This window comes from Balaenoptera acutorostrata, chromosome 4 (genome assembly GCF_949987535.1).
Source record: "Balaenoptera acutorostrata chromosome 4, mBalAcu1.1, whole genome shotgun sequence".
Taxonomy (NCBI): domain Eukaryota; kingdom Metazoa; phylum Chordata; class Mammalia; order Artiodactyla; family Balaenopteridae; genus Balaenoptera; species Balaenoptera acutorostrata.
This window is the reverse complement of record NC_080067.1, coordinates 103,028,594-103,053,314: the sequence shown is the minus strand read 5'-3', so window position 1 is coordinate 103,053,314 and position 24,721 is coordinate 103,028,594. Positions and strand designations below refer to the sequence as shown.

At 36.9% G+C, this 24,721-nt stretch overlaps 1 protein-coding gene across 12 annotated transcripts in view; it reads right to left on the bottom strand.

Moving 5' to 3' along the window:
• Window positions 1–24,721, bottom strand: part of ABI3BP (ABI family member 3 binding protein) — a 263,791-nt gene that overhangs the window by 130,498 nt on the left and 108,572 nt on the right. For all 12 annotated transcript variants that reach the window (XM_007164013.2, XM_007164015.2, XM_028168601.2 and 9 more), the window contains exons 5-9: window positions 18,632–18,813; window positions 18,021–18,076; window positions 8,400–8,448; window positions 7,159–7,230; window positions 6,484–6,576 (exon numbers count right to left, since the gene is read on the bottom strand). In XM_007164013.2, the coding sequence (XP_007164075.2) occupies window positions 6,484–6,576; window positions 7,159–7,230; window positions 8,400–8,448; window positions 18,021–18,076; window positions 18,632–18,813 (452 nt within the window). The remainder of the gene's footprint in view (window positions 1–6,483; window positions 6,577–7,158; window positions 7,231–8,399; window positions 8,449–18,020; window positions 18,077–18,631; window positions 18,814–24,721) is intronic.

Below are 24,721 nucleotides of genomic sequence, written 5' to 3'. Positions count from 1 at the left end.
GTCACAGCTTTGGTTTAGAACCACTGTGAGTGTTAGCACAGGAAAAAACGTTCAGATTACAAATTTTGATGAGCTCTAATCCTGTTATTTTCAGCATGTACCACAGGAAGTTTTTTTTTTTAAAACATAATTTTTTTCAATGATCTCTTCTTTTGCAGTGTCCTCTTCTCCTTCAGGATTATTTTTGCTAATCCTTTCCTTCCTGTGTAATATCCTACACTCTTGGTGTTTCCCTGGCTGACTAAGACTGTGTATTTATTTATTTTAAAAAATTATTTATTTATTTTAACCTCCAGATTCTAGACTTTCAGGCAATGCTCTGAATTGCTTTGCTTTAGCTCCTTATGCATGCCCTTATGGGGTAATACCATTAACCTAAAATTAGGCTGCTAATGAAGAAAAACAGTAAACTACCTTCCCAAGAGGTGTTTGTATTCTCTACCCATCACTAATTCCTTATAGAGGCATACCGTATTTCTAAACATGGCCCTTCGGGTGTGAGAGAAATTGATTGAAGGGAAAGAACTTGAATGGGGACTCTTTGTGACTCCCATCAAGCCATGAGCATTCACCCACATTATCTATGTACAACTGGTCTTGGCAACAGCAGAGTAAAATGCCATTAGAACACGGCCTAAACCCCAGGAAATTCCTTTTCCTCTCTGACTCCTCTGTACCATTTTTCAACACAGTTGTTTCCTTTCATTATTGGCAGGCTAAGTCTTGGCTTTGGCAAACCCTTTTTATGCCCCTGGGAGGTGTGTGTATTACTATCTTTCTTGTTTATTTCTTTCATTATTCATACCATGTGTTCTTAGAACAAAAGCTATTAATTTCTTGATGTCCCACATTGGGTCCTGCTGGAATGAGGATATTATTTTTAGGATTTACCCCCTCACACAGTAGGACTTTTCTGAATTGCAGTGATAAATTACTTCAGGAAAGTTTATTTCTCCTTCATTGGTATAAAGAACTGTTTATGCTCACACTCTTCATAAAAACCAGTAAATCTAAAATGGAATTTGTAACATAGTCTAAAATGGTACATTTGATGGGTTTACTGGACATCTTCAAACATACTGCCTATCAGTCTCTTCAATGTGTAAGAAATTCACCATGTATTCAATTTAAGATAGGTGCTTCCCTAGAAATAAGTTTTAAAATACATTTACTATTTGCATTTTAATTTGTCTTCATTAAAATCACACTTAATCCTGAAGTTTTAGTGATTCGTATCAGAATAACAAAAGCAAAAAGCAAAGCAAACCAAAAAATCAACTGTTTAATTCTCTAAATTAAAGAAAATGAAAGGCTTGAACTGATATTAAGGTAGCAGGTGGAACTTTGCAAAAACAAAACAAAACAAAAAATTTAGGAAATAGTCCTTAAAACCAAGAACTAAGGAACAAAACACATTTCAGTTCAACAGTGACATTTCTCCAAAGACGACATACAGATGGCCAAAAAGCACATGAAATGATGCTTGACATCACTAATTATTAGAGAAATGAAAATTAAAACTACAATGAGGTATCAGTCACACCTGTCAGAATGGCCATAGTCAAAAAATCTACAAACAATAAATGCTGGAGAGGATGTGGAGAAAAGGGAACCCTACTACACTGATGGTGGGAATGTAAATTGGTACAGCCACTATTGAGAACAATATGGAGGTCCCTTAAAAAACTAAAAGTAGAACTACCATATGACCCAGCAATCCCACTCCTAGGCATATACACAGAGAAAACCAGAATTCAAAAAGATACAGGCACCCCAATGTTCATTGTAGCACTATTTACAATAGCCAGGACACGGAAGCAACCTAAATGTCCATCAACAGAGGAATAGATAAAGAAAATGTGGTATATATATACAATGGAATATTACTCAGCCATAAAAAAGAACAAAATAATGCCATGTGCAGCAACGTGGATGGACCCAGAGATTGTCATACTGAGTGAAGTAAGTCAGACACAGAAAGACAAATATCATATCATATTGCTTACATGTGGATCTAAAAAAGGGTACAAATGAACTTATTTACAAAACACTAGTAGAGTCACAGATGTAGAAAATAAACTTACGGTTACCAGGGGATAAGGGAGGTGGAGGGATAAACTGGGAGATTGGGATTGACATATACACACTACTATATATAAAATAGATAACTAATAAGAGCCTACTGTAGGGGGCTTCCCTGGTGGCGCAGTGGTTGAGAGTCTGCCTGCCAATGCAGGGGACATGGGTTCGAGCCCTGGTCTGGGAAGATCCCACATGCCGCAGAGCAACTAGGCCCGTGAGCCACAACTACTGAGCCTGTGCGTCTGGAGCCTGTGCTCCCAACAAGAGAGGCCACGATGGTGAGAGGCCCGCGCACCGCGATGAAGAGTGGCCCCCGCTTGCCACAACTAGAGAAAGCCCTCGCACAGAAACGAAGACCCAACACAGCCAAAAATAAAAAAAAAAAAAAAAAAAAAAAAAGAACCTACTGTATAGCACAGGGAACTCTACTCAATACTCTGTAATGGCCTATATGGAAAAAGAATCTAAAAATGAGTGGATATATATATATATGTATAACTAATTCACTTTGCTGTATACCTGAAACTTACACTGTAAATCAACTATACTCCAATAAAAAAAAAAAGTGACAGCAGTGGTGTGGGAAAAATTCTGCTCATTTTCGGTCTCCTTCACAAATCCTGGTTTTTGAATTTTGATGAACAGATTAGGGACCAAATCAGTAAGAGACTGGCCAGCTCCTTCCTTTTCTTCTCCTTCCAAACAACTCTTTCCCAAGAGGCCACAACTAGAAACAAGAAAATCACAAATAGGAAAGCTCACTGGTAAAGACAAACATACAGTAAAAGCAGGAAATCATTCATAAGCAAACATGATATCAAAACCAGCAACTGTGAGAAGAGGAGAGTACAAACGCAGGAAATCAGAATTGCATTTGAAATTAAGAGACCAGTAACTTAAAACAACCTTGTATATATATAGACTGCTTTATCAAAATCTCATGGGAAATGCAAACCAAAAAACTACAATAGATACACACACAAAAAAGAAAAACCTACCCAAATACAACACTAATATGGTCATCAAACCACAAGAGAAGAAAAAAGGAAGGGAAGGAAAAAGACCTACAAAAACAAACCCAAAACAATTAAGAAAATGGCAATAGGAATACACATATTGATAATTACCATAAATGTAATTGGATTAAATGCTTCAACCAAAAGACACAGACTGGCTGAATGGATACAAAAACAAGAACCATATATATGCTGCCTACAAGAGACCCACTTCAGACCCAGGGACACATACAGACTGAAAGTGAGGGGATGGAAAAAGATATTCCACACAAATGGAAATCAACAGAAAGCTGGAGTAGCAATACTCATATCAGACAAAATAGACTTTAAAATAAAGGCTGTTACAAGAGACAAGGAAGGACACTACATAACAATCAAGGGCTCAATCCAAGAAGATAAAACAATTGTAAATATATATGCACCCAACATAGGAGCACCTCAGTATATAAGGCAAATGCTAACAGCCATGAAAGGGGAAATTGACAGTAACACAGTAATAGTGGGGAATTTAACACCCCAATTACACCAATGGACAGATCATCCAGACAGTAAATTAATAAGGAAACACAAGGCTTAAATGACACATTATAAAAGATAGACTTAATTGATATTTATAGGACATTCCATCTGAAAGCAGCAGAACACATTTTCTTCTCAAGCGTACACAGAACATTCTCCAGGATAGATCAAATCTTGGGTCACAAATCAAACCTTGGTAAATTTAAGAAAACTGAAATCATATCAAGCATCTTTTCCAACCATAGCGCTAGGAGATTAAAAATCAATTACAGGAAAAAAAACTGTAAAAAATACAAACACATGGAGGCTAAACAATATGTTACTAAATAACCAGTGGATCACTGAAGAAATAAAGAGGAAATCAAAAAATACCTAGCGACAAATGAAAACAAAAGCACGATGATCCAAAACCTATGGGACACAACAAAAGATGTTCTAAGAGGGAAGTTTATAGCAATACAATCTTACCTCAAGAGACAAGAAAAATCTCAAATAAACAACCTATTCTTACACCTAAAGCAACTATCTCAAGAAAGAAGAACAAGCAAGTCTTTCCCAGGCACCGGGCTAAGTATTATATAGGCTCTGGGCAGAGAACAGGTGAGTGCAAGAGTCCTGAGCTCTGGTTCTATACACAGGTTCACTCAGGGAATTTAATATGGAAGCTTCCTGGCTTTTAGCACAGCACTTAGATGATGTAGAGTTGAGTCTCAGGGTTTACAGGTAAACAGGAGGTGATCAAGTCTGATGCACAAATTAAAGAAATAAAGCCTAGAATCACTTGTCTACATTCTTGGAAGTAACTCACCATAGGACTAACAGGTATGAATGTTTTACAGTAAAAATGTAACAGCTGCACAAAACCACAAAGATTTATGGGCAAATATGTTAATATCTGAATAAAATGGTGATGCATAGATTTTGAAAAATTTTCCAAAATTCTAAGTCCACTAATTATGCTTTTCTACCCACTTATTAAGGCTTTGCTCCTCCTTCTTCCAGGAAGTTCTCAAATTAACAGCTAAGGAGAACGTAAAGGTTTACCTTTTAGAACTGTTACAATCTGATTGCTTAACATCAAACAAGTAAACAGGTCAGACCTCCAATGAGGGAGGAGAAATTAAGCCTGAGGTTCCTGTGTGGGTGGGTCCCGTGCCTGTGTAAATCACAATTATGTCCCGAGCCACTTGCAGTTCTGGCCCCAAGTAATGCTTAATAAATATTTGTTGAATAAATGTTGTCAAACAGGGGCTTGGGCCTGTTTCCACACCCATAAAATGTGAAGATTCAAGTATATAAGTGCTGAAGTTCTTAGCCATTGCCTAGTTCAAGGAAAATATTCTACATTTTTAAGTCTTGTTCAATTTCCACCACATCATGCCACCTTCTTCCATATTTATCAGTGGCCCAAGACATTCTCCAGAGACTTTAGAGGGGTGATTCTCAAAGTGTGGCTTCCAGACCAGCAGAACCAGTATCACCTGAGTACTGGGTAGAAATGCAAATTCTCAGGCCCCACCCTAGACCTACGGAATCAGTATCCTGGGGGTGAGCCCAGCAGCCTGGGTGTAACAAGCCCGCCAGGGCTTCTGATGCTTCATCAAGGGTGAGATCCTCTGCTATAGAGAGAATTCAGACCAATGTGATACTCAAATGCAGCAACTAGCTTAGCCCACTGGCCACCCCAATTGTTTCCTGGACTCCTTTTACAGAATTTTGCTGTTTTTTTCCCCAAATTGTTATGTTTTATGTTTTTTAAACACTAAAATCATATCAGGTGCTTTCTAGAAGTAGGAAGCAGTATCAATCTCAAAGTAAATAATAATTCTAACAGACCTGACCCTTACCTCAGTTACCAGTTAAGACCTCTAGTGGCCCCTTGACAGTATAGTATAATAAGTATAATTTATAACAATGACTTCATTTGAAAATTATACCTGTATAAATGTGTATATTTTGGTTAATTTGATCATTCACTCTTCTTTCATAAATATAAAATAACTATTTCCCTATAGAATGTGATTTATATGAATAACTCCAACACTCCATCCTCTCTACCCCTTACTTTTTTTCCAATTTTTTTTTATCATGGTAAAAGATACATAACAAAAAATTTACAATCTTAATCATTTTTCAAGTGTACAGTTCAGTAGTATTAAATACATTCATAATGTTGTACAACCATCACCACCATGCATCTCCAGAACTCTCCTTATCTTGTAAAACTGAAACTCTGTACCATTAAACACTAATTCACCATTTTCCTCCTTCTCCAGTCTCTGGCAGCCACCATTCTACTTTCTGTCTCTATGAATCTGAATACTCTAGGTGCATCATATAAGTGGAATCACACAGTCATTTTGTCTTTTGTGACTGGCTTATTATACTTAGCATTATGTCCTCAAGGTCCATTTATACTATAGCAAATGTGAGAATTTCCTTCCTTTTTAAGGCAGAATAATATTCCATTGTATATATATATACCACATTTTGTTTATCATTTCATCTGTTGATGGACACTTGGATTGTTTCCACATTTTACTTATTGTGAATAATGCTACTGTGAATATGAGTGTACAACTATCTCTTTAAGACCTTTTCCCCACGCAGTTCTTTTGGTTATATACCCAGAAGTGGAATTGCTGGATCATATGGTAATTCTATTTTTAATTTTTTGAGGAATCGTCATACTGTTTTCCACAGCAATTGTACCATTTTATATTCCCATCAACAGTGCACGTGCCTGTCCCTTAGTTTTTACTTTGAGATCCCCAAACAGCTCATTTGCTAGATCCCTTGGATATCCTAGGAATATCACTGTTAGTACTATCACTGCAAAGTTCACCTATAGATCTTTGCTGCTTACCTAACTGTGTCTTGATTGCATCTGAAATCTCAAACATTATGGAGGTAGGAAGTTTTAGGGTGGTTTCATTAAGACCTGGAATAACAAGGTGGACTGAAAGAAAACAGAAGGAAAAGAAAATGCATCCCATCACAAAGTTCAGAGCATTAGAAACCATGAAGTTTAGTGCTTATTTTGCTGAGTCAATTTTAACCCAAACTTTAAAATGTTGGAAAAAATATGACAGTAACTTTTATACAGAATCTTTTTCATATTCAGAACTGAACAACCAGAATATTCTGGCTTTTAATCCATAGACTCAAGAATTGTAAAATGGTTGCTTAAAATGTGTGAACAAACACCATTATGGATAATAACTTTTAAAAGAGTAATTCAATATGACAAAGACTCCCTCATAACAGCAACAGCCCTGTGGGGTAGGCAGGAGGGGAGCCATCATGCCCAACAGACACAAGCTAGAGTTGTTTCTCTAACACACGAGGATAGAGGTAGCATCTCGTGGATCCTGGCCTGGAATGGACACAAGCCAGGACGCTAAATACTGAAAGTAAACGAACCAACATCAATTTAACAGACCTGCTCACAGTGCAAAATTCCATAAGGCCTTATTATCAAAAAAAAAAAAAAAAGAGCCTGACTTGACTAATGTAGGTGTAGATTTCAAGATAGACTCACCCAGTATTGTTCCTCCATAGGGAGTCTTTTCTGGGGATTTAGTTGAGGCCCTGTGAGTAACATTCTGAATCACTGTTGAAATACCAAAAGATAACAGTGTGAATGGAAAAAAAAAATAGTCAGGAAGCAGAAAGAAGCTAATGACATGACACCATCTGCGCTGGAGAAACCCTGATCTAACTTTTTAATTAATAGAAAGGAACTCATTGGGCTGGTTACACAGGCAACGAAAGGTCTAGAAGGCACATCTTTTTTTTTAAACATCTTTATTGAAGTATAAAAGTATAATTGCCTTACAATGGTGCGTTAGCTTCTGCTTTATAACAAAGTGAATCAGTTCTACGTATACATATGTTCCCATATCTCCTCCCCCTTGCGTCTCCCTCCCTCCCCCCCTCCCCATCCCACCCCTCCAGGCGGTCACAAAGCACCGAGCTGATCGCCCTGTGCTGTGCGGCTGCTAGAAGGCAAATCCTAATTCCTGTGCCTTTAAGTAACGAAAGTGTTCCATTCTAATTAGCTAAGAATTTCCTTTCTCAGCTCTACTCCCTGCAGCCCACCCAAGTTAAAGAACTAGCACAAAATGAGGCAAAGACCGACTCAGTAAATAAAGAGATTTAGGAAATGTATATTTTCAGAGCAAAGAATCTTTGGATAATTCCAATACTGACTGACACTGTTTTGAGAATACACTTGGGACACTGTGTTTCCCTAAAATGAATTACTATTTTAAGTGCTCAATCTCTTCCACCAGGAAACTTTCTGGAAATAATGGAGTCATTTAAATAATCTGAAAAACTGAAAGTCCAAACAAAAATGAGTGGATGCTGAAATAAAACGTAACTCTTAAAACCTGGGTTTCCTTACTTTCCTTAAAAGTGACCTCTATGTCATGGTTATCATTTCATTAATCCAAATATCCTATTAATGATTTTCTACATGTAAGCTATCTTAATCCTGAAGAAAGCCACATATATTTAATTGGCTTTTTAAAACTTAATGCTTCTTAGGCTTGTTCTGTCCCTTGTTGTCAGCCAATGTGCTTTGCCAAGACCTGGCCTAACAGTACAAGAGTCAAAATTATCTGTCAACTTCTAATTTACTAGACTGATTTCTTCAAACTGTTTCTGAAAAATAATCAGAAAAATTGAAAAAATATGTGCTATGTTTAATTATCTCAGTTTAAAAAGTATATTAAAATAGTTCTAAACACATATCCAGAGCAGACGCATACAAATTACCTTGCTTGATGATTGTTACTGGGATTAGCTTTCTTGGGACATATGCTGGCTGAAAAGAGAGGAAGAGAGTCAGCTTTTGAATTACTGTTAACTTAAAAAAATAAATAAGTAAAAAAACTGGTTCTCCATGACACGGGTTTAACAGCTGCTGAAAAGATCTTTAGTACATATATCTGCCTCTATTTTATTGTACTCACTTGGTTTTCCCCATAAGTGTCCAAAGATTTGACAGAAGCAGTTTCTTCAAAACTCCCCTTAGTTTAATTTACTTAGAAACTGCAATGGAAAGAAATTAAATCCTCTGAATTGAATACTAGTTTATTTTCACTTCATTTGAGATGTGAACCAGCCAAATTCTGTCTTTACATTTCCTCTCAAAAAAAGATTTCAAGCTACATATTCTTTTAAAACCAATCAACATCAATTGTCTGAGTATGCCCCACTGCTGCCCTGCTACTTCAGACACAACTGCCGTGAACTCCTGATGCCAAGTATTTCCTTGTCCATGAAGGCAGAGCTGGGACTCAGATCCAGACATTTCTACTTCCAAAGCCTGTACTTTTAACTATTCTGTACATATTCATGCCCAGAGGACCTCAAAATTGGAAGGGCAGGTCCCAGAGGACTGTGCATTCTCCCTTCTTCCAAGTTGCCTCAGACGTCCCACAGGAAGTTTTGATGCCATAGAGTGGCTTGAGCTAGGGGCACGTTTAGTGTTAACTTTACAGTGGAGCCATCACTGGAGGTTGTGAGCCAAGGATAAGACGGCCATGGGAGAGACACGGAACAGGATAAGAGAAGGGCAGCAAATATACAGAGAAGAATTAGATTGAGGTAAAGGCGTAAGCATGACATGCATTTTTTGATGCTTGATTTAACCTGTATGCATGGTATAGATACTCCATGTACTAGATCTGCTGACAATCCAGGAGATGCTCAATGAGTTACTTAACCACATAGGTGTTTACAGTTGTGAACAGAAGAGATTTGCTAACAGGTTCCCATTCTAATAAACGATATGCCCGTAATAAAGAAGTGCCACAATACCACATTAACTGTTAGCTATTTTTCTTCTTGTAGTAAAGTCCTTATGTTTGAAAAACACAAACAATAAAAGTTTACTTTTATCAGATTATTTTTCAAAAGAAGTATCTATACTTCTTGTACTGTATATTGGCCCAGCGCTGTAGACTGAATGCTTGTATCCCCCCAAAATTCACGTGTTGAAACTTAATCCCCAATGTGATGGTATTTGGAGGTGGGGCCTTTGGGAAGTAAATAACTCATGAGGGTTCCACCCTCTTGAATGGGATTAGTGCTCTTATGACAGAGAACTCCCTCCACCCTTCCACCGTGTGAGATGGTTGTCTGTGAGCCAGAAGTGAGTTCTCCCCAGACACCAAATCTGCCAGTGCCTTGATCTTGGACTTCCCAGGCTCCAAAACTGTGAGAAATAATTTACTGTTTAAGCCACCCAGTCTGTGGTATTTTTGTTATAGCAGCCCTGATGGGCTAAGACACCCAGTAATTTCCTACTTAGCAGTCTAGCCTAAGGAAGTAATCAAAGATACAGGCATCATTTACATGTAAGGGTGTTTATTACCACAATGTGAAACAACCTCCTCATTCCAAAGCAGAGGTTTTGTTAAATAAATTATGGTTCAAATTTCTGACATCTATTTACTAAAGTGGGAAATACATACAGTATAAATACAAAGGACACAAATTTATATTCATAGTATAACGTAACTGTATAACAAATATGTATAGACAAAAGACCAGAAGGAAATAGCTCATTTTTTTTTAACATAGTTATTTCTTATAATCTCATATTTTATTTTGTATTATTTTATTTTATTTTACCTTTCTATATTTTCCAAGTTCCTTACAAGGGTGAATTACATTTATAACTAGGAAAAGCTATTTTAACCAGCAGTCTCTTTAGCTACTATATATGCTTCTGTACTGCATAGCTCATACACTCTTGGTCAATAGAGGAATGATGTAAATATAATTTATACACAACTTTTCCCAGGCAAGGGGAGGGGAATAGCAGGAATGCAAGTATAACCATCAGTAGAAAAAAAAAAAAAGTCAGCTTTGAGGTCACACTGGCAGAAGACCTCTGGATTTATCATAAGAAAATTAAATAAATGTACCTGCTCACAGGACCCTTCCCCAGAGAGGGACAGGCAGGCCCACGGCCCTGCACTGGTGTGTCCACCTTACGTCCACTTGTGCTGCTTCAGCGAAAGGGTTGCCACACGTGGCCTCTATCATTCCTGAGCATTTAACCCCTGCTGCGGCAGCCTCCGGTTCCACGGGGGATGCTGGCCCGCGGAGCTGCACTGTCCTTCCCGGCGCTAATAATCACGTTCGACAGAGCTGTGTCTACCGTTCCAAAGACTGTTGAATGGCTGGTCCTCTGTTTGCCCAGTGAGTCCTGCCATGTAGTGTATACTTGGCAGAGTGTGAAGTTTTTCAGAGACACATCACATTATAGCAGAAACGCCTGTGGGTTGCTGTGCTGATTGCCTTTGAACGGCATTATCCCAATTCTTATTTCCTTCCCTGTGGATGATTTGTTTTAAACAAGTTTTTGACAAAAACAAATGGAAAATATTCCACTCTTCACTTGAATGGAACACAGTGTCTGTTCGAGTTCTTATATGGGTACAGACCAGTGTTCTGTTAAGATGATGACACGACTATATGGGCAGCGTGTGCTGCCAAAAAAACAAGGAAACCATTTAGCTGCAGAATCCGGTTCTTTCTAGACCTATAATTATTCTCTTGCCCAATGTACAATCCAAAGATGCGCCAAGACTAATGAGCAAGTACTAGCTCCCTCTCTGTAAGCAGGGTTTTTTTTTTAGTTGAAATATAGTTGATTTATGTTGTGTTACTTTCAGGTGTACAGCAAAGTGATTCAGATTATACATATATAAGAATGTATATATATGTGTGCATATATATATATATCTGTATATATATATATATATATATATATTCTTTTTCAGATTCTTTTCCCTTATAGGTTATTACATAACATTGAGTATAGTTCCCTGTGCTATGCAGGTCCTTGTTGGTTATCTATTTTATACATAGTAATATGTATATGTTAATTCCAACCTCCTAATTTATCTCTCCCCTCCCCTTTCCCCTTTGGTAACCATAAATTTATGTTCTATGTCTGTGGGTCTATTTCTGTTTTGTATAGAAGTTTATTTGCATCATTTTTTTTTAAAGATTCCACACATAAGTGATATCATATGATATTTGCCTTTGTCTGGCTCACTTCACTTAGTATGATAATCTCTAGGTCAAGGGCATCAGGAAAATCCTTCTGTCCAAAGTGTTTAATGCTGAAGGCTCTAAAATTCCCAGTAAGAAATCCACACTATGAATTCTTTCCCCGTGTCTTTTTATAAAAATGTAGGGAAACATCTGTAACCTGGACTTACTGAGAAATAAAATATTATGATCATTTCCAAGTTTAACAGTATGTAACCAATTACAACTCAATTTCAATTGAACTGTTTCATGTATGATGTTGTTTATAAAGTTACCAGTAACCTTTCCTTACAGTCACAGGTTTGCTGTTATGAGCATCTGTCAACGTGTATAGAAGTCTCAGTGCAGCTGGTGTCGGGTGTTGGGGTGGGAAGCGAGGTAGTGAAAGTCCCGCATCCCTCAAGATGCTGCGACAGTTTTGCTGGGGTGTCCTCAGCACAGTACTACTGCTTCCCACAGACACCACCCTGGTACCAGTTTCCTTTCTTAGGCCATTTCCTCCCTGGCTCTCTTTTCTCTGCTGCTTGCTGACCCCATTCCTGCAGCAAACCTCCATCACCACTTCCTTCCTCAGCTCTCATCCCTCCCTTCAGCAATTATTTTTTAAATGTTTATTGTATGTCAGGAAGTGAGCATATTTCTCTCCTACCCTTTAAGGGATTAATTATTGTTTTCAGTTTTGAGAAATGCTATTCCTTAAGAACCCAGGTTGTGCTATATCCTGAGCAGGGTGACTGGCTAAGGGAATTCATTTTTACCATTTTTCTGGGGACATTGTGGCTGAGTATCCAGTTGGTGAGATTCAACGGGGAGAGGATGCTGAAGTGGTAAAAAGCAATGCCCCTGAGGGCCAGCCCAGCTTGCTTTCCAGTCCTGGTTAGGGAAAACCTACACGCATCTAGAAATAACCACAGCAGCAGTAGCCACATGAAAGATTTTGGATTCACCCTGCATTACACTACCTTCCTCCCGATATTATTTTGAAAATTAGCTTTAATAAAAGTAGTGGTAACACCAGGGTGCTGTTCTTTGCAAGTTACTCTTTACAGGTTTGTCCATTTGCTATTTTTGTGGCGGCAGCATATCCATTGTAGATTTAACTTTATTCTTAGGCCCTGAGATAAAAAGGAACTGTCCATTTGGGGAGTGGCTAAGGGTTGCTCAAAATCAAATTTCAGTGACTCAAGAGCTAAACAACATGAGAAAAACTTGGGCATGTTACATTCTGGTTTTAATTCATTTTTTGGATGTCCTGATGAAAGTTATGAAATATACTGATTCAATCTAACATCTGACTAAAAGTGAATCTAACATCCTTCTTGCGAAAGTCTCCGTATTTCCAGTCAGCTAGGGAGGAATCAGACATACACCTTTGGTGATATCAGTGGTCTAGATATAAAATTTTCAAGTTTCTGCTTAGGACAATGATTGCTAAGAATGGAAGGACACCTGATGTACTCAATGCATACAGTCTTAGGGTGCGGGTGGGGACCACACCGTATTTTTCCCTATTCACTCATCTGCTAACTGTTACACTTTAAAAATTGATACCACTTCTCTTTTTGCCAATGATTGAAATGGCTTTTTAAAAAGGTAGGTGGATCTCTGATGGAAAAAAATGGAAGGGTGAAAATAGATGTCATATTTTAGGGGAACACTTATTCTAAGGAGATTTGGATTAATTCAATAATTAAACTTATATTTTAAAATACCTGTTAATAAATGCTACATACTTCAAAAATTTATTGTTTGGTTAGTGAACTAGTTAGATAACTAAGTTTTTTTAAAATATAGAGAGAATGTATTAAAGTTAGGTCCTTTTAGCCATCGTTCCTTTTTTTTTTTTTTTTTTTTTAAAATTATTTGCTTTATTATTTTTTTTAATTTTATTTATTCATGGCTGTGTTGGGTCTTCATTTCTGTGCGAGGGCTTTCTCTAGTTGCGGCAAGTGGGGGCCACTCTTCATCGCAGTGCGCGGGCCTCTCACTGTCGCGGCCTCTCTTGTTGCGGAGCACAGGCTCCAGACGCACAGGCTCAGCAATTGTAGCTCACGGGCCCAGTTGCTCCGCGGCATGTGGGATCCTCCCAGACCAGGGCTCGAACCCGTGTCCCTTGCATTGGCAGGCAGATTCTCAACCACTGCGCCACCAGGGAAGCCCTTTTTTTTATATAATAAAACCTAATGAACTTATTTACAAAACAGAAAGACTTACAGATATTGAAAACAAACTTATGGTTACCAAAGGGGAAATGTGATGGGGAGGAATAAATCAAGAGCTTGGGATGAATATACACACACTACTATATATAAGACAGATAACCAACAAGGACCACTGTATAGCACAGGGAACTCTACTCAATATTCTGTGATAACCTACATGAGAAAAGAATCTGTAAAAGAATGGATATATGTATATGTATAACTGAATCACTTTGCTGTACACCTAAAACTAACACAACATTGTAAATCAACTATAATCCAATAAAATTTTTTTAAAAGAACCTAATAGTAAACACTAGGTTTCACCTTGATAAAAAGAGTGTTCTTGCTTCTCAACGTGAAGAAAATAGCACAATTATCATCTGTTTTTTCTTCCGCAGTTACATGGATCTCAAGTGATACAACTTATATGGGAAGAATCAGGGTTATTGTTTATGCATACATCTTTTCTCTGATTTTTCTAGAGGTGTAGGCAGGGATGATATTGAAAGTATTTAACAAGCAGTAGAAGGAAGGCACTAACCTATCAGAAGAGACCCCTGCTAAGTGTCCCCTGGCACAAGTGTACTGGGACTTGCCTGCAGAACACATGCTTAGATACATGAATTATAATATATAATGTAACAAGATGCTTAAGATGGGGCTGTATTTAACATTCAAAATTTTAATCTAAATATTATTTATCTGTTAAAAATGGATCGCCTCAAGTTCAAATTGTTTTTCACATTTCCAATCTGTTTTCAGAAGGTGTGAAGGAGTTTCTGCTGCATTTAAGTTTTAGGTATAAGCATGCATATATTAATAAAAACATTTTTCAATGTATCTTTTACTTAAAACTCTGGAATTAATTTCATATCTCTTGAAATACTGCCTTCTAAGATCAGTCTCAGAGAAGAGATGGGTAAACATTGGATTGATATCGACTTAAAATATTAAAATATACCTCTAAAGTATCAAATCAACTTTCAGAATCAATTCTAAATGATCATATAAGATGGTCAAAGGCTATCCCAGCTGGTTCCTTTTCAACTCTCCCATGTTCCAGAGCTACCCAAATGCACAGAAGGCAGCTTGGGAAACATTTTTTCTGCTATCTAGAAGGTAACAATGAAGAAAGGCTTACAGAGAAGCCTTAAAATATCTTTTCAGTTAATTCGACTTTTCCTTTGGAAATACCCAAGAGTTTCAGAGCACTGCTCATTAGAGCTGGCTGCAGTTTGGGGTACTCTGCCTCACAGCTTGAAGTGATAAAATATCTGGCTCTGTGTCATAGATGCAGGAAGTTTCTAACTGGACCTTCTTGCCATGGTTATTTATGATGTGGAAAATAAATTAAATTTCTTGGAAATAAAATGTCAATCATCTTTCCCAATCTTGGTGAGTAACTCACCCTAAGTGAAATATTCTGCCAAAAGAAATACAAATTATTGAGATATGATTGCTGAGAAGAAGGAATGAAAGAAACGACATTGAGTCACATTTAAGATAAAGCAGGACAGCCAAGAGGATGGGAGATAAGATGTGCTTCCTAGAAAACCACTCACAACAGTGAGGATTGTTCTAGAAGAGAATGGAAAGCAACTCTATTCCCTGTGATTGGATTTAAGAGAGACAAAGACAAAGGGACCTTAGGGAATGGCAGAATTCAATACTTGGTGCTAAGCCAATTGGTTAATTATTTGGGAAAAGTATATAACCTCATCAATATAGGACCTTACTACATATAATATAGCAAAATAAAATCCACATAGGTTAGAGTTTAATTACTACAAAATCAAACCACTTATAAGACAAAAAAAAATAGAGAAATATTTATCTGATCTCTGGATAGGGAAGGGTTTTCTAAAATATAAGGCAATTGGAGATATGACAATGGAAAAGACAAATACCTTGATTAAGCAAATTAAGACTTGCCTATTTCACAAATTCCCATAAACAAAATTGATAACGAATGTGCAAATAATGTTTCTAGATGATATCACAAAGAGTCTTTGCTCTTTAAAGTCTTTAAACTATTCAATAAAAAAAAAACCATGAGATGCTCAATAAACGAAGAACTGAAACTAAAGGTCATTAAGTGGAAAATACAAATGGCTAATAAATAAGTGAAGAAAGTGCTGCTTTATCAGCAATCAGAAATAGAAATTTAAAAACCATTTTATACTATTATACTAGCCAAAATTTTAGGGATGGAAATACATAATGTTGAAAATCAGGGTACTACAGAAAGATAACTCTGATCCATTGCCAGCAAGATTGTAAATTGGTAAAACCTTTCTGGAAAGAAAGTTGACCAAACATATTAGAAAGTTTAAAAAAATGTTAAAACTCTAAACTGTTAATTCCTCTTCTAAGTATTTACTTTAAGGAAACAATCAGAAATGGGAACAAAGATTTATGATCTTAAATGTTCACCATAATATGACATAATTAAACTATTAGAAATAACTTAGATGCCTACAAATTGGAAACAGATTGAGTAGCTGATAGTGTACTTAGATTATGTAATACACAGCAATTGAAACTATGTATATGAAAAGTACTTAATGACATGAAATATGCTAGGCCATATTTTGGCTAAGTGAAAAGAATGAGATATAAAATTGCACATATAGCATGATTTTAATTTTATAATGAAAACATGCTTGAAAAAAATACAGTGTTCTAAACGTTTTAACAGTAGACCATAAATGGTTTTCTACTGGTCTTTATTTGGCAGTGTTATAGGTAATTTTGTTAATTTTTCTTTTCTCATTTTTATACATTATAAATCTTTAAATGTCAGATAATTAGGAAAATAGTCAAAACCAAACAGAGAAAGAGAGAGAGAGAGAAGAGATGGAGGCAAGAGATAAAGAAAATAAATGAATCAATCAATCCAGGCCTCAGAATTTACCTACAATCTCCTTTCTTATATTCTGATTTTAAATATACCAAAATACTGTCCTGGGCAGTCACAATAATTTAATAATCATGACAATAATTTTCCAATATACACACTTTTCTGCCAGGTCAAACCAAAGAAACATTTCCTTTATCAGCAGTAATTCTCAGTTCTATTTTATCCAAACCCATTTTCTGTCACTGAAAAGAATCTTGCATATTTTTATTCACTGAGGTATGTACTACCTTTTTTCCCCCACTGGGCTACATGAACAGTGGGTTATTCTGTGGACTATTCAATAGACATAAAAAACCATCTATCCACATACATCATGCACACATTGAATAGAACAAATTTGCAACCCTGAATAGAGTCTTTGCGTGTTCACTTGACTGTAGAATATTTCCCTGGCTGCATACTCCCAATACATAGAGACCAAAGCCAGCATCAAATTCCCCTCTTCTCACCAAAGTGCCTTCTCTACCTGCTCTATGATGTAATGTTCTTTACTTTATAATTAGGCATGTGATTTCAATGGCAAATGTCTCTGTGATGGTTCTAACAATGGCTTACATTTATAACAGGTAGTATGGAACTGATATAATGCTTCCTGAGAACAGACTTTGAAAAGTGGAGGGAAAGAGGAGAACAAGGGACTGAGCTCCTAAGGTGAGAGAGAAAAGAGTTCTAGATGGGGAAAATGCTGGGCACATAAAATATACAAACATTCACTGCACTGAATAGAAGTTGGGCATGTTACAAAACCAAACCAGTTGCTTCATCATTTTGAAAAGGGTTGGTTCTTTTAAGTAGGAAATGATAGAAAATAGAGGAAAGATTTGAACAATCGCAGGGTTAAGTAGTGCATGTACTTATTCACTCTTGAAACATGTTATAGTAAAAAACAACCCACAGGACAGAAGATAATAAGAATAATCTCACAATACCTGGAATACTGAAATACTAGATAACTATACAGAATATCAGAATTTTAGAGCTTTAAACATATTAGAGATAATCTGGTCTCATGCTTCCACCTCCATTTTCTGAGAAAGAAACTAATTCCTAAAACATTATGGATCAAAACTTGACCCAGAACCCTATAGCTAGGCAGTTAATTCAGTTTCAGTATCTCATAATAGGACTACTTCCTTATTTAAATGAGAGTATAATGCAGACACATTTTTAAAAGAACATTCTTGAAAATAAGCTGGTACATACCACTGTGTGGACTTGGTCATAGGTACTTTGGATTTTCCCATTTACTTTGTTTTTACCTGACAAAAACAAGAGGAAAATGACATTCTTTTCATTCTTCTTTTCCCTAAATCAATTCTTACTAGTCATTATGAAGACAACTACAACTCCTGCTCTAACTTGGGCATATTATTTTATTTGCTCTCATTTCAAACACTGATTCCAATGATGTTCGAAACAAGGGATGATAGGAAGCAAGCCCAGCCCCACAAAGTCTTTGCATGTTCAATTCCACTGGCCCAGCTTTTTAACTTAGCATTTGTACACGTTATTGATTTTTGGCTCAGTTAGTGTTCATAAGTCAGAGATTGATTTAAAATATGACAATGGCCAAATAAATTGTTATCAATGATTGCTACTGTCAAATATTAGTTTACCATTTTTTTAAAAAAACACTCATTATAAAAAAGATTCTGAAATATCAATGCTCAAATTCTGTTTACTTTTGTATATTCATAAATATGGATAATGAGAATTAACTCATTTCCTATTACGCAACTAATAAAATAATTTAAAATTTGATAATTAGGAAAAAATATTACAGAAAGCTCACTCAAATAGTTCTAGGTACTTACTTCCAACAATAGTCTTGTGATTAAAAATCTTACTCCAAATTCCACCTTCTACATTGTCTTTCACTCCAAATTCATAAACTGTGTCAGGCTTTAGATTTTCCACAATTGTTTCAGTGGCCGGACAGAGTTGAAAAATCCATTTCTTTTCCTTATCCTTTTCTCTATAGCGAATTGTATAAAATCTGTTGAATAACCAAAATATGCTGTAAAACCACAGGGAGATTCAGAATGTACTTCAAGTTTCTTAATACATCATAGACTCCCACCTACTCTCAAGATTTAACATTGGCTTCTGTTTAGATTTTTTCTTAATTTTCAGAGAACATGAAAAAGTTTCTCGGCGTGTGCTTAAGTTTTTAATTTCTAATTGCAAGTTAGGGGACTAGGTAACAGCACAGTCATGGTCTAACAGAATTCCAGATCTTTCAATTCTATTATTTGATACTTTCCAAAATGAAAGTTGGAAAACACTAGGCATTCATTTTTTTCTAATTATGCATAGAGAAGAACATAGGCATATTTTTATAAATATTTAATAATATAGTTTCATAACTGTATGGGTTTAAGCCCATGGAAGGTACATTAGAGGTAGTATCATTTAACACCATGGAAGGTACATTAGAGGTAATACCATTCAATTTTGTAAAAGAGGAACCTGATGCACTCTAATGCATCCAGGACTTTATTTCAAGGGTGAAATTTTCTTACTATTAAAAAAGGATCAACACCAATAGTCAAGCTGAGAGTACAATGAGAAAAATCAAACAATGCAAATTCAAGATCACTGTTACCTATTTGCTTAGGGCTTCATAATATTCAGACATATATATCACAAGGTACTAATGATCCGCACTACTATTGTTTTTTGCACCTTTATCACATGGTAGGTTTTATATATATTATCTCATTTAATTGTCACAAAAACATCTTAAGTGGCAGAAATCATTAATCCTATTTTACAAATGTGAAAACCATGTTTCAGAAAGATTGCCCAATGTCACCCAGCTAGCAACTTTTACTAGTGGCAGAAACAGAAAAGCAAGAAAAACTCCTCTGGCTTTGCTCTAAACAGTCTCACGAAGTGGGGAAGCAGGTCAGGAAAGGAAATTGCATTGCTACTGGATACAGCAATGAGAATGAATGAACTAGGGCTACATGTATCAATATGGCTAAATTTTACAAACAAAATATTGAATGAAAATAGCAAAATGACGCATGGAGTTTCACATCATTTGCACAAAGCTTAAAACACTCACACAGGGCTTCCCTGGTGGTGCAGTGGTTGAGAATCTGCCTGCCAATGCAGAGGATACGGGTTCGAGCCCTGGTCTGGGAAGATCCCACGTGCCGCGGAGCAACTGGGCCCGTGAGCCACAACTACTGAGCCTGCGTGTCTGGAGCCTGTGCTCCGCAAGAAGAGAGGCCGCGATAGTGAGAGGCCCGCGCACCGCGATGAAGAGTGGCCCCCGCTTGCCGCAACTAGAGAAAGCCCTCGCACAGAAACGAAGACCCAACACAGCCATAAAAATAAATAAATAAATAAACCCAAAGTTTAAAAAAAAAAAAATTAAAAAAAAACAAAACAAAACACTCACACAAAATATGTTACCATATATCATTCCTGGCAGTGTAAAGGGACAAGAAATACTGGGACGATACAACATTTATGATAATGCTTTGGCTCCCAGTGAGCAAGTAGGGAAATACATGAGACTAGAGATGGGGCCAACAGATAAACTTCATTTGCTTTTTATTCTTAAATAAACATTTTAAGTAAATAGAATAAAATAATAATTGTCATGTATTAACAATGGAAACATACATGCTTGTTATACTATTTTACTCTTTTTTTACATTCTAAATTTTCTCTCAAAAATTTAGTACCTCTCCCCAACTCCTCACCCTGACTAAGATTCAGGTCAATTGCTTTTATTTAAAGCCCTAAAATCCCTCATTTACTCATGCTAAAAATGTTTATTTTGTCCCCTCTAAGTGCCAGGCACAAGCTCTTGATACAAAAAAAAAAAAAATCACCCAGAATCTTTGGAAACAAGGGCCAGGACTGGCTACATCATTTGTGGAGTTCACAGCAAAATGAAAACATGGAGCCCCTTATTCAAAAATGATTAAGACTTTTAAGACAGTGACAACAGAGCATTAAACCAAGCATGGGCCCTGCTAAGTGGGGGACCTGTGTGACTGTCCCGGTTGCACGCCCATGAAGTCAGCAAGGGGGTTACAGTTTCTTAAGTACAGAAAAGGGATGTATTCGTACATTCAGCCTACTTTCTTACTAGTCACAAACTACTGAAATGCTCGAAATCATTCATTAGCTTGCTTCTTCCTCGTAAAAGCAGCTCTCTGGGCTTCATATCCCATTCCAAAGTCACGAAAAACAGAACAAGTGAAGGAGGCTGTTCCAGCCAGAACACTAACTGCTACTGAGAACAAATGTTATAGAACACGAATGCTCTGTGTCCTGTGAGTTGAACCATCAACAGTAGTTTATGAAACACATTTGTTGACAAGTACGTCGAACAGAATTTCTGTTGTTTTTCCCCTGCCCTGGCTATTACAGGACTTCAGGGAAGTGCAGAGAAACTAAAATCAGACCAGATGGGCCTCCAGAGTTATGCGTCGCTAGTTTGGATACATTTCTGAAGTCCTGAACTGCTTGCATGATCTGGTAGGGGTGTGGGGCAAGGCTAACAGAACTACCAGAGGCCAGATTCCAGGATTCCCAGGAAGTTTGATTTTATATCCTCTTCCTAGGAATAAAATGAGACAGACTTGTTCTAAGACTTTGTTAAAAAAAAACCTAGCCTGTAAATTTTTTTCTATTTTGATCACGAAGCTTTCTAACTAACCTCTCTTGTACCAACTTGGTCAGGAAAAATAAAAGTACAGGCAGCTAGGCCTTCTCCTAGGCTTCAGTTAGGTTACCCTCACCAACATTGGCTTAATTGATACTTGTATAATATAGGCAAGTTCTAAATTTTAAAAGAGATAGTAAACAAGGCTACTTAGCTATAAAGTGGTGAAGTCTATTTTCTTGATTTTAAAGCAAAATATAGGCCTTATGATGATAATACTGTACAACCTAGCACAGAGTAGGCACTCCATATATGTCGTGGAACAAATAGAATGGAAACTTAGGTGCTCATAGGGTCATTCTAAAATTATAGTTGCTCTAAATGGCCAATGACTCAATCACCAAAATATACTGATTTAAGCCATTAGGTCTACAATTATATTTTGCAATATGTCGTTGCATAAGAGTTCATTTACCAAACCTCAGCATTCTTACAGAATCAATGCAAATGGAAGGAAAGTTCAATAAATGTCTACATGGTACATTTGCAGAGGGCTTAAGATTTTTAAATTTATTTCCATGTATTCATACAATAAATTCTGAAATGAGCACAGCAAGAATTATTATAGAAGAGAGAGGCCAAGAAGTGTCTAAAGCCTGAGAATCAGTGACAGAGCCAGGCAAATGGCTGTTTTCTGACTCATAAGCTAATACCTTCTGTGTTGCATTGGACTATCTACTGCAGGGCTCAGCAAAAGGAGATACAAAAACAAGGTAAAATGACCCAGAATGGAAGAGAAGTAAAAGGAATCAGAAGTTCTTTTAGCATTACTTAAGGCTTTCACATAATCACAGACTTCCCAATATTGTCTGAGGACATCCAGGATCAAATGTTGATTGCACTTTTTTTCTGTGGTTAATTACATTTGGACACAAGTGCATAGAGAGGCAACAAGCCTATTAAAGACAGAGGTAACAGCCAGTGAATGTCATCAGAGCAGACCTCTGCAAAGCCTGACTAGCAATTTGGATTTTAGAAACAAGGATATCTCACATCCTAATTAAGTGGTAAGCAACTGTTGAGGGCAGTGTTTGGTTCAACTGGCGATATTCTGTGCTTGGGTCTCCCCAAGAGTCTCAAAACTGACAATAATCGTTATTATAACTTAAAAAATACCATAGCTCCTCCAAATGTAATGGAGAAGGCAGATAGTGGCTTGGCTTGGATATCTGGCAGCTGCAAACTAGTAGCACGCCCTCAGAAGAGTCTCTTTGCCCACTTATACATCAACTTTCTACTTTGAAAAAGAGGGGGTGGATTAGACAATCTTTGAATCCTTTCTGTTTCTAAAATCTGATTCTAGCTACAAATTAGACATTCTATTCCAATAAAATACAGAGGCATAACACAGGCTAGAAACTCCAGAGGCAGAAATCCCATAAATAAAATTTATGATGTAACTGGCATTGAATTCTGCCAAGTGGAGAAATTGAATAGTGTCAATAAATTTAGTCCCTTCACAAACTAGCCTGGATTGATGCACATGGTTGGCCATCTTTGGGACTTTCTATACTTTTTTCAGCAATTCTTTTATTTCTATGTGATTAATTACTATATTTCCTAGAACATCTATTCCACACATCACACATTTTTTTTGCTCTCTTCACGTCAAAGGACACTTCCTGACGCCCCCCCCCATTGTCAATATCCTTGCTTCTTGCCTTACTGAGACTGTGACTGCTGATATAAAATCTGCCCTCACTCCCTTCCTCTCAAAGTCTCTCTCTCCCCCTTCACTCTCTCCTTGCCCCTCTCTGATTCCAGGGTTCTCCCTTCTTCTGAAAAATAAGTGTCTTGGTAATTTTATTCCATTTTCTTATTCCACTTACTCTGCATCCTTTCTCTTGATTCTTCAAGGACCTTTCTCTGAGTCAAAAAGTTGTTTAACTATTTTCCACTATATCAAAGCAAAACTAAAACTAATACTCACGTCTTATTCCTGCCATTACCTTTTAATAAAAGATTTCTCAAAATTAATCTACTTTCTTCTATTTTCTTACCACTCATAATGCCTAAATCTCTTTGCAGTCTGGTGTCTGACCTGTTAGTACAGTAAAACCTCATGGTCAAATCCAATGATTTGATCATCTGTGAACTTCATAACTACTTCAAAATCTACTCATCTTTTCCAAATCTGTTCCTATTCCTGTTGTCTTCACATTCCTTCTCCCCATGTTCAATCAGTTTTCAAGTCCAGTTATGTTTCCCTGAGTGATACCTCTTGCACTTGTCTTGCCTCTACTACTAAGTAACACTTAAAGGACCAGTTTGGGTCCTTACTATCTCTGGACTCTTAGAATAATTTTCAAACTGGTAAACCATTTCCAAAATCTTTTTATCACTCACTGCTGGCTGGTTTAAGCTCAACAAGAGAAAGAAGTTTCTAGAGATTTTAGCGCTATCTAAAATGGAATACCTTGCTTGAAGTGGCAATTATCACATAATATAAGGTAACTAATATCAAAAATAACAAGAAGACTAGCAGCAAACTCAGTATCATTTCTTTTTTAAAAAAAAACATCTTTATGGGAGTATAATTGCTTTACAATGGTACATTAGTTTCTGCTGTATAACAAATTAAATCAGCTATACATATACATATACCCCATATCCCCTCCCTCTTACATCTCCCTCCCACCCTCCCAATCCCACCCCTCTAGGTAGTCACAAAGCAGGGAGCAGATCTCCCTGTGCTATGCAGCTTCTTCCCACTAGCTATCGATTTTACATTTGGTAGTGTATATATGTCCATGCCACTCTCTCACTTCGTCCCAGCTTCCCCTTCCCCCTCCCCATGTCCTCAAGTCCATTCTCTACATCTGCATCTTTATTCCTGTCCTGCCCCTAGGTTCTTCAGAACCATTTTTTTTTTTTTTTAGATTCCATATGTATGGTTTAGGATACGGTATTTGTTTTTCTCTTTCTGACTTACTTCACTCTGTATGACAGTCTCTAGGTCCATATACCTCACTACAAATAACTCAATTTCATTTCCTTTTATGGCTGAGTAATATTCCATTGTATATATGTGCCACATCTTCTTTATCCATTCATCTGTTGATGGACATTTAGGGTGCTTCCATGTCCTGGCTATTGTAAAGAGACCTGCAGTGAACATTGTGGTACATGTCTCATTTTGAATTATGGTTTTCTCAGGGTATGTGTCCAGTAGTGGGACTGTTGGGTCGTATGGTAGTTCTATTTTTAGACTTTTGAG